This window comes from Sceloporus occidentalis, unplaced genomic scaffold (genome assembly GCF_023333645.1).
Source record: "Sceloporus occidentalis isolate IW3139 unplaced genomic scaffold, rSceOcc1.0.p SCAF_219, whole genome shotgun sequence".
NCBI lineage: Eukaryota > Metazoa > Chordata > Lepidosauria > Squamata > Phrynosomatidae > Sceloporus > Sceloporus occidentalis.
The window spans coordinates 1,079,989-1,091,577 of record NW_028317199.1 but is presented as its reverse complement, the minus strand read 5'-3'; the positions used below and the strand labels follow the sequence as shown (position 1 = coordinate 1,091,577).

At 38.5% G+C, this 11,589-nt stretch overlaps 1 protein-coding gene across 1 annotated transcript; it reads right to left on the bottom strand.

The window, feature by feature from the left end:
• Nucleotides 1-6,448: 6,448 nt before the first annotated feature.
• On the bottom strand, nt 6,449-7,183 carry LOC149277319 (oligodendrocyte transcription factor 1-like). The gene has a single exon (XM_089503092.1). It carries the CDS (start codon nt 7,181-7,183, stop codon nt 6,449-6,451), a length of 735 nt encoding a protein of 244 aa, XP_089359218.1.
• Nucleotides 7,184-11,589: the final 4,406 nt, after the last annotated feature.

Genomic DNA, 11,589 nt, shown 5'->3' with positions numbered 1-11,589 from the left:
AGCACAAAGGTGAGATGGATGTTCTCATGGTAAATACATAAGGCGGGTTTCTGATACTCATACATTTTATATCTTATCTATAAACAGAATTGCCCAGAGTCAGGTTATTCATTAGTTACTCTGGGCATATGTGAGGGGCCTCTAAAGTCAGGAGTTCCGATGCTTTACTAGAAAATCCAGCTGCCGCATCGCCCATGGCTGTAGCCAGGAGGTGGCTACTTGGCAGAATCCCATAACATGGTTTCATGTGACTCCTAGTGGGGGCAAAAGGCTTCATGTCCAGTAACATTGGGGGTCTTAATGTGGCATTGGGACTACAGGTTTCATTTATACACTGAACTAGTGTATTGTGATCCTTTTTTAAGCCTTACTCTAAGTGATGATACCCACTGTACCCAAAACTCAAATGGCTTTATCTCCATGAAAAACAGATGTACGACAAACAGATGTAGCCCCATACATGGTACTCAACAAACTAATATTCTACCCTCTTTCCATGTGAACTGTTATCCATATAAAACATGGCACAAGATGTTCTACTCAGAAAATAAATTGTTCTCTAAGCCGTGGACCTCCTTATAAGCATCTTCCCAAGCAACAGCTGATATTGTCTTGTGACCTTTCACATTGGCACTTCAACCTATTGTCCGGTGAAATTGGTCTTCCTCGTCTTGAAGTGAGAGGATCCTGATTGTGACTCTGTTCTTATTCCTTGAACTGCAAGCATTGAGGATGTCACAGACAGAGTCCTTTCCACTTGAAAATTAAGGACGAGATGAAAGTGAAACATAGTTGGGCATTTTTTTTTTATTTTTTTTTTTACATAAAATATGTTTTTGAGATAAACCTGATTTCAGATTTTGTTACTCAATAGCTATTAATACAGTATGATTTTATTTATATTTAAAACATAAATTATATATTGTATTCCGAACAGCCGTACTGTTTTATATAAGATAGTTAAAACATGGCAGAACTGTATATTTTTCAGAATTTATTTGTAACAAGACAGTTTGTTCAGGTTGTCTAAAGGGAGGGGAAGGGAGCATGGAGCAATATTGTAGGCTAGAAACATAATAATGAGAGGACAACATGATGTATGTTAGCCATTGTGTGTACCTATCAAGCCTACAACCCACAACAACTTTAAAGAACTCTTAATTTTCGTTTTTAAAAAACTAGATCTTTTAATCAATTAATATCACAGCAACAATTACCACTGTTTTTCTGGATTTACATTTAATAATGGAACACAGAGCTATAGCATATGTCAGTCTCTATAGGACAGTCTCTATTCTCGGTACAATTCTTCCTGGATATCTTATTACAGCTCTCCCCTCCTTGCCCAAGAATTCTTGAAAAGTACAGTTTTTATGAACAAATGCCCCCCCCACGCCTTTTTTTTAACCAAGCAGCAATTTGAGGACAAATATAGTTAATGTTTAAAAAAAAAAGTCAGAGAACCGAAAATTGTTTAAGGGCTCCGAGAACTTTATCCTATTGTGTCTCAGGGAGAACCGTCCCAGCTATATGTAAATGTATGCGGTGGTCTATGTGCCTGTGTCCACTTTGAAGTCGCCATCTCCATTTAATTCTTCTTTTGTGATGAAATCAGGCCATTACGTTTAATCTCACTTAATAGTGAGAAACGCTCTTTGTTGTGTTCTATAGACAACATATTCTGCCCTTCACATATACAGCTTGGTATTCACACTTAACTATTAATCCGCAATGCCTGGTAATTGCTTCATCTCTCTTCAATTCAGTAGAGAATTGATTGCTAACATTAATGTGCTGTTTTGCCTTCGCCGCGTCTTTGGCTCAGTGAACCCTATCAAGCCGTCCACATTTTCTGGGCATGTGGGTGTATTGTAAGATGTTAAATTAAATTCTTTGCTGACCCCCTAAACACCAAGCTCTAATAGCTATGTGAGTTAGATGATTAAGGAGCCTGCTTTTACCACTCAAAAAAACCCGACATTAGCTAAATAAGACTGCATTTTTTAGTCTCCGGCGAGAGGAGTGTGGATTTCCAATGGCTTTGGCGACACACAGATGTTCTTTGCTGCACCACGGTCAATGATTTTATCCGTTTCGCATCACACCCTCACCTGCCCAGGTTAATTTACTTACAATCTGTCTTTGAATTTTTTTTAAATTTGTTAATAAAGCTTTTTTTTTTTTGCCTTTCCAACTTAGTCCATAAAAGTAAACCATTATATTTTAATTAATATTAAGTAAATTATTTTTTTAATTGTCAGGCTGTTGTCATTAAAAATGTACAACTTAATATAATATTAATAAAAGAAAAAAATACAAATTGTCAAATATTTTTTTATGGCTGTGGAAAAATAAAAAAAATCTCAAGATACCAATGGAGACTTCATGATCCCATTTTAATTGATATTAAAATTCTGTATCAATGAATGTGAATTCTGAATAATTGCATTATTTTTAGGGCTTTGATCTGTTCGTAGTAATGGATTTGAAAAGCACTCTAACTTTGTTGCTTCTACTTTACTAACCAAATAAAGAGGAAAAGAAACTTCAATCAACACAAAGGAAATGGTTGTTTAAAATAACCGCGGTTAAGATATGGAAGTCTATAAAATCTATAACTTTCAAATGTAGTTGAAAAATTCAAGAAAGGGCCTTTATTTTTATTGGACACTGTCTGATAGGTTCAGTTGATGGACTTTTTTCTTTTTGGAACCATTTCTCTCTGTGGGAATTGGTGATCACGCAGGGCGGGGCCTACGGTGAATGAAGGACCAATCATAGCGCGGTTGCTGGATTATGACTGGATGGAACGCATATTTTGGTCGTATGATATGAGCAACAAGGGAGATGGGGAGATGTTTGATAGGAGGACCCGGCGGGGTGGGCGGGGCATAAAACAGTCCATAAATATGATCATGCATGGGGCTTGCCCAGAAGAGCCAGGTTCCTTCATTAGAACGTTGACAGATGTTTAACACAAGGTTTAGTGTTTGGTAATGTGGAATACCAAGGATACTTCGAGTCAAGTAATAACTCAAGATTAGCTCTCCTCTGTGGGAGGAATGGAGAATCAAGTACCATGGGGTAAAGAACAAGTGATGTCCATGCAGGGCAATTGATTAGGGTGCTCCAAAATGAGGTATAGTAGATTGTATATCTGTTGAGTGGCTGACAGGCAGCTTTCCTTTGCTCTTATTATCTGTACCCTCGCTACATGAAATTAAACGGATCAGAAAAGTGAAATGAGTATAAAACTCATTATTTCTTATTCCGACTTTTTCTTGTGCCCCAAAACAGCCTGGCCAGTGGCGGCACCACTGAATAATTTACTCCAATGCGTCCTAGAGTCAGCCATATATATTTAAATAACAAAAGGAGATGGTATGCCTTGTGTGGCTTTAGCTGCTTGGTGCCACGAAAAAGCTTTAGCAGTGGCGGTTTCCACCTGTGTCGTTGCTACGAGATACCGTATATCTGTGGCCATTGTTAGCACGCGTATTGATCACTCTTTACTATATCATAAAACGAGACACAATGTAACCTTAGACAATAGAAACTTGTAAATAATTATCTATTGGCTGGACAGCGCTAGGAACCCGGTACAGCGGTAGAAAGGAATTCTCAGATGACAGTAAGGCGTTCATTCCTGCACACCCTGGTTTAGAGCAAAACTCTGGTATTAATGACCACCGGCTGAAGGAAATCGCTCAAATTAAGGTCCCCATTTTAAGAGAAGCAGAATGACAGCTGGATCCATTATTATGAACCTTTACGCTGTAAAGTAGTAAAAAGTGGAATACGAGAAGGGAATAAATACTTTATTACAGAATATTTATTCAAACAGCATTTCAACAAAAGAAACATACAATTTGATGTCAGAGAAAAGCTATTCAGCACCATGCAGTCTACCTGTTTTTTACTGATATAAAGACTGAAACCTCAATCAGTCATTGGTCTTGTTTTAGTTTCAGGATAACTTCATCTCATGCATGATTAAATTCCCTCACTGTTTTAGCCTCTACCACTTCTGCTGGGAGGCTGTTCCACTTTTCTACCATCCTCTCAGTAAAGTAAAACTCCTTCCATTACATTTAAACCTCTGACCCTCTAGTTTTGTAAGTATGGCCTTTTGTTCTAATATTTTACCTCCTTTGAAATAAATTAACCCCTTCACTATTAAATCCCTAATGTCCTACTCTAAGACCCCCACACTCACTCATACACATACTTTTTCTCTGACTCCCCCTAACTTCCCTTCTCTCAGGCGCCACTAACCCTAGGCTCACCTCTGACACTCTAACACCATAAGCTGACACACTTATTCTAACACCATATGCTGGCAAACACACTCATGCTAACACCATACACTAACAGACGCACATACATGCTAGCACCATGTGCTCACACACACACTAACACACTCTAACGTCATATGTTGAAACACACACGCTAAAGCCATACTTAAACACACACAGAAACATAATTCCCTTACTCATGCATATGCTAACACCATACACTTACACACACTCTAACACCATATAGTAATGCACACGGACTCACTCTTACCCTGAACACTTACATGCTCACTGTAACACGATACACTCACACACACTCTCCAACACCATACACTAACACTACCGCACTCACTGCAACACTATACACATAAATACACCCTCTCTCTCTCTCTCCCTCTACTCCTCTCCTTTTCCCACCATCTCTGCACCTCAGGTAGCTCTCCCATCCTATCCTTCCCTCCTCTTTCTTACTCGTGTAGAGCCCTGTCTTCAGTGCAGCATAAAGTCCGTGTACTACTGCTTGGCCACGTAATGCTGGATACCTCAGTTGCTGGGCACCTCCGTTACCTGCCTTGACCCGCCCCTGCTGAAGGTTATATATAAACAATGATTATGGTGCAAAGTATGTAAAGTGGCCTTATTTTCATTGCAACCACTGGACTTTTTTTTTTTTAGTTAAAACCATCATTAAAATATTGCACCGGAATATTTTTTTGAGATATAGGCAGATGATTTCTTATAGATCTGCTCGTTCTCACAAATAACAGTATTAAGCGAAGTGTAAAAATATTATATCGTAAAAATATGACAACCAGACTGAGTCAGTATGAAATTTTGATGGACCTCTATTTAGAAAGAATCCTAGTTCCCTTAGTACCTTGTGGTATTAAATATTTTTTAAAATGTGTCTCTTCCTGGTAAAATATTCCTGACTAGCCAGTTTTATAACAAATTAATTTCACAACTCTTTCTATAACTTGGCATAATCTTGAATATTTAGCCTTTGTTTTATTTTTTGGGGGAACAATCTTAATAAAAAAAGATGTACAAATAAAACAAATGTATTTGTAGGAGTACCGGTAGCTTTACTCCTCTGGTTATTACGGGCAAACAGTCGCTAATTAGCGATAGGACTGAGAGACCAACTACCATGTTATAGATAGTAATGTATATCTAATTCTTTAAACAAATGGACAAAGACAAAATAGACAGACTAAATAGGATTCATTATTTTATTATTCAGATTTTATTTCTCTAGAAATAGCCAATAGTCCCCCAATTTTAAAGGCAACACAACTCATGAAGAATTAATAAGCTGCATTGACATTTTGTGCCCTAATGATCCAATTATTAACTATTAACTTATAGTTTAATCATGGTTCAACATAAAACAATTAGGCTTTATGTTAACATTCCCCTAAGGCTTAAGATATATTATCTAGAAAAAATATATATACTATATGTTGCATATATATATATATATATATTTATATATATATATATATATATATACAGTAATTGTTCCCCAATGATGTAATTATAAAAGTACAGTTTATGATCACAGGTCCGCATAAAACAATTATTAACAATCCCCTAAGGCTTTATATATATATTATATAGCCTAATAAACTAGATTACTGAATAGTTATTTCCACAGGATTACAGAATGACATAAAACACCAACAAGAGATCTTAAACACTTCTTCAGCTTTATTCGGAATGGAGTCAAATCTTTGTTTTGTAATTCTTCTGAAATATATTTTATTAAGCATTCTGACGTTCAAATGGTTAAGAAATGTTCAGTCAATTGTGTTAAAAAAGTTACATAAGAGTTGTAAAAATCTTGCCCCATTTACACTATTTTATGGTACATCACATCTATCTGACAGATATAGTGAAGGTTAGGTAGCATAAGAATTGATCCTCATATTTATATCGGTGAAAAGATATTAAACGTCCAATTTGGAGCCGTCTGCACTGTACAACCAAAAAACATGGGAAACGAATAAAAAAACATGCTTTTTGTGCCTTTGAATGCCAGTCTGTTAAGGGTTCTGTGTTGGCAGCACTGGCATCGTGTAATCTCCAGCCAGTCTGTGTTTTTAGGGAATGCTTCGGAGCATCCGTTAAATGTTTAACCCGGTTGTATGGAGTTATTTGGATAACTGGACAGATTTAATGCTAAGGCTGTTGGGAATAAAGTGGGTGAACCTACAGAGGGTGCAGGGGCAGAGACCGGCACCACCTGGCAGGTTAAAAGCCGAGCACTGGGGCTCTTCCAAGGCCAGCGAGGGGTATTTGTTAGCGCGCTGGGGGTCTGGGTTATTGCTAGGTCCTGGTGTCATGAAGACAGAGCTCGGTGCTGCAAACAGTGGCAATCCAGCTAGAAGCAATTTAGGCCCAGGGCCACTCATGTCCCCGATAATCCTCCTTAATTCTTGAAGCGAGCTGCCAAGTAAGAGTATATAGTTCCTGGCCAGCAGGAGCGTGGCAATCTTGGAGAGTTTCCTCCCCGGGGTGCTTTGGCAATGATTCGCTGAATATGGCATGATGACTTCTCTCAAGGCATCCATTGCTAGATTGAGGTCCTGCATCCTTTTCCGTTCTCGGCTGTTGATCTTTTTCCTTAGTAGTTGCTGTTCTTCCTTCAGCTCGCCGCTGTGCCTTCCGCATCCGTACATGTTCACGGAGGACATAAGTTTGTCTTTGGTGTCACTGGTGGGTGAAGCAGAAGAAGTAGGATGTCTGCAAGAGGGTGAATGTTCTTGGACACGTTGGCCACCCACCAGATCTATCTGACAATGTCTCATCATCTTCTCTCTGTCTTCTATGAACCTGCAGATCTGCATAGTATTCTCGTGGGTTCTCGGGGTGCTGCTTCCTCTCATTTACAGAGAACTTTAAAAAACCATCATGGTGGGAAAATACGATAGAAAAAAAATTCTCCGAAACGGAACCGGATGATATATTCACATTTGTCTGGCTTTTTGTTCGCTCTTTTGCAGTTGATAAACTGGTGGAAGAGGCGGCCCATTCCAGAGTCGATCTCAAGGATTACATTTCATTGGCTAAAAAAAGTCCAGCAGGTCCTGATTTCCAAATAGATGCTGAATAGGATCCCCCCCCCCCCAACAGACGGACGCTTTGTACACAGCATTCTAATAACAGGTTTTAACCGTTTTGTTTCCAGCGAGACTTCCCAAAGACTCAAACGTCAAAGTGAACTTATAATACACAACAAGTAGAAATCATACAAACATCAGACTTAGTCTTCCCATGTGTCTCAGATTTAGCAGCTATATGCCTATACCATGCATGTTTAAATGTTATAAACCTCTACCACTTCTGCTGGAAGGTTGTACCACTTATGTACCAGTGTGAAAATACCGTCTTACATTAAAACTAGATATGTTAGACTTATGTTGTGGAATCATAGATGTTCTCCTCCTTTAAAAATGCAAATGTTTCTGTAACATCCCGTCTCCTCATTCTTGTAATATTTCCTGATAAATCATACTCATAAGGTTAACAAAGCTTTGTGTGATATTGCAAGAAACCCATTTTCGTCTTATTTATTTTTTTGTACTCAGGTATGTTTGATTAACCCTAGGGCTCTTATAGTAAATATCCCCACGACCAATACTCTGTGATTTTTTTTATTCATGAATTAGGACATATCTTAAGCAATTCTTATAAACTGTTCAAACATATACACATATTATAATATTCACACAATATTAACCCAATGCCTTCTGGCATGCTAAAGGTTAATACCAGATTAATGGCCTTTGGATGTTCGGAAATACTCAAAAAGTGTCCGTCTACTTATTATTAATAATTAACTAGTATTATTATTGTAGAGAAATAATTATTAATAATTAATTAGTATTATTATTGTAGAGAAATAATAATTAATAATGAATTCCTATTATTCAGGCTGTTCCCCCGCTGAATTCTGTATCCACAGGACACAAGGGCTTACACTTATTAAAAAAGAACAATTTACTTGGGAACTGGTGGTTAATTTAGAACACAATGGCGACTGTTCTGGGTATTTTTAAAGGAGGAGGACAAAATTTTGGCAGCTTGTCCTAACGTTTTAGTCAACCTGAAAAGAAGCGAGTGTCTTTGCCTATTGGACGTTTCAGTTCTACGCTCATAAAATGGTTCCTTTCATGAAGACACATGGCCAAGGCCGTTCAAAGACACAAGGGGAAAGGGTAACAAAAGTGCCTCTGAAGTCACTTCCATGCTCGGTATCTGGCCATCCGGTGGCACATATCCCAAATGAATGGGCAAAGAGCGAAAACGGAAAATAAACCATAAAGGAACAAACAGGGCAGATACACTGGCAGGGAGTGATGAATGAGAGAAAGGGGCAAATACGTGGACATCCTTCTGGGAAGACCTTTATTTTCTTTTTCCAGCAGGAGCCGGAGAATGATCTATATACAAAGTATAAAGGTAATAAATGTGTCTTATTGAGTTAGTGCTGGCAAGTCCCTGAGACACCTGCTACAGGAAAGAGGGTGCTTTGTGAGCCCGGGTATCTGTTGCTCTTACAATGACGAATGCTCTTTGGATGTTAAGCAGGCAGGAACATTTTATCAAAAGGGCAAAATGAGAATTTGCCAAGCGCCCACCATCAATGAGGGCCCTGATGTCAGAAGGTATTTTAAGGAGGATGAATAGACAACTGTATGAGATGATAACAACATGTCCCGTCATTCATATGACCACCAAATACCTGGACCTAGTTGGTGGGACAGAAGCTTCCTCAGAACCTTCCATGTTTCATGGAAATCCTATAGTAAAGGTTCCCTGACCAGCGTGTTTTAGCTAAATTAAAGCCAAGTAAAACTTTTCCCCAGCTGGATTACATGAATTTATAAGTCTGGGAGCAAATTTGATTTCCCTTATGTTTGCTAAGACCTAGTGATGTCCGGATCATGAACGAATCGTTCATTTGATCCGATTCTTTTTAGTGATCCGGATGAATCGGTTCAGTAGACTGACCAATTCATTTGTAGCAGTGCCAGTTCAGTCTGTGAATCATGCAGCTGTAACCTGATCCTAGAGCTGTGAGTCATCTGCAGAGCACTCAGACACAGACTCTGGGGTCAGGTTACAGCTCATTAATTCACACAGGAACGATGACTCATAGAGTCAGAGAGTCGTTCGAAGATTCGAATGATCCGAAGATTCAAATGATCCGAAGATTCGAATGATCCGAAGACTCGAATGATCCGAAGACTCGAATGATCCGAAGACTCGAATGAATAAATGATTCAAATTATTCGAATCTTACAGGGATCCGGATCTTACAGGGATCCGAATCTTAGAGAGATTCGAATCATTCAGAGAATATTACTGATACCATACTTTTATAAATAAATACATTAATAATGTTCACTGCCCCCAGGATTTAGATTCCCCTGAGTTTGCCCCCCTTTACCTATAACTGCACCTTCAGTTAACGTTATTAAATTAATTAAATTAACCCTCAGTCATCAGCATAAAATTAACCCTTATACCCCCATTATATCAACCATAACTGCCCCTGAAATTAACCCTAAAGCCCCCATCAACCATAACTGCCCCTAAATTAACCCTAAACACCCCATCAACCATAACTGCCCCTGAAATTAACCGTAAAGACCCCATCAACCATAACGGCCCCTGAAATTAACCCTAAAGACCCCATTAACCATAATGGCCCCTGAAATTAACCCTAAATACTCCATTAACCATAACTGCCCCTAAATTAATTGCATGTACTACAGATAAATTACCTAATAAATTGGTATGGTTGATGGGGTCTTTAGTGTTAATTTAGGGGCAGTTATGGTTAATGGGGTGTTTAGGGTTAATTTAGGGGCAGTTGTGGTTAATGGGGTGTTTAGGGTTAATTTAGGCGCAGTTATGGTTGATGGGGTGTTTAGGGTTAATTTTAGGGGCAGTTATACTTAATGGGGTGTTAAGGGTTAATTTTAGGGGCAGTCATGGCTGATGGGGTGTTAAGGGTTAATTTTAGGGACAGTCATGGTTGATGGGGTGTTAAGGGTTAATTTTAGGGGCAGTCATGGTTGATGGGGTGTTAAGGGTTAATTTAATGCTGAGGGTTAATTTAATTAATTTAATAAAGTTAATTTAAGGTGCAGTTGGAGGTAAAGGGGAATGTAAATCCTGGGGGCAGTGATTATTAATGTATTTATTTATAAAAGTATGGTGATATTATCTGAATGATTCGAATCCCAATGAAGGCAGAGAGTCGTTCAAAGATCCGGATCTTACAGTGATCCGGATCTTACAGTGATCCAGATCACTGTAAGATTCGGATCCCTGTAAGATCCGAATCTTTGAACGACTCTCTGCCTTCATTGACATCACTCGAGTAGGCAGGCAGGAGGCTTCATTGACTAATGAAAGGGGCGGGGCCAATCGTTAGCGTGCCTGCACGGAGTTACTGGAAAACAGTAACTCCTGTGAGTCACACTGAGTGATCCGAAGATTCGGATCATGAATAGGATCATTTCAGTGAACGAGTCGAAATGATCCGATTCACTTTAATGATCCGAACTTCCCATCTCTACTAAGACCTAAACCTTAACAAAACAAACAAACAAAAAAAAACAATTTTAAAAATGTTATCATAATACACAGCTTTTATAACATATTATCAAACTAATAAATGTACTATGTCTGTCAACAAAATTTTTAAAAAGATCAATTATCAGTTTTCATCAATTCATTAATTTTTTTCATTCTAGTAAACAAAAAAATATCAGTTCAAGATTTACATCAATTTATTGCATTCTCTTAACACACAACATAAATATATAAGTTAAATTGTAGTAGAGAAGAACTACACCAGCCAGATTTCAAGGGAAAATCTCACCGTCTGTTCTGCTGGAGAAATGTCACTCTTGACATCTTGATGTGTCCCTGGAGTGGAGCTGTCGAGTGGATCCCATTCCCCAAGTAGGTGAGTAGGTGATCAATCATAGCAGGGAACACCTGTAAGCAATTAGTAATTATTTACGGTAATCCTGACAAAATCCGATAACCAAACACAATATGAGCGAAAGCTAATATAATAGATACACAACATTAGGATAAAATCTCGGCCATCGGATAGTACTGTAAGTGTACAATGGCCTTGTAGATACTCGCTCCTAGTAGATCAGCCAAGTGGTAGATAACCTCTGTGTTTATTAGCGGCAAACTGGAACGAGCTTTCCTTTCGGACAATATATTGGATGGCCGGAATGTGCTTACACGTACACTATTAAAC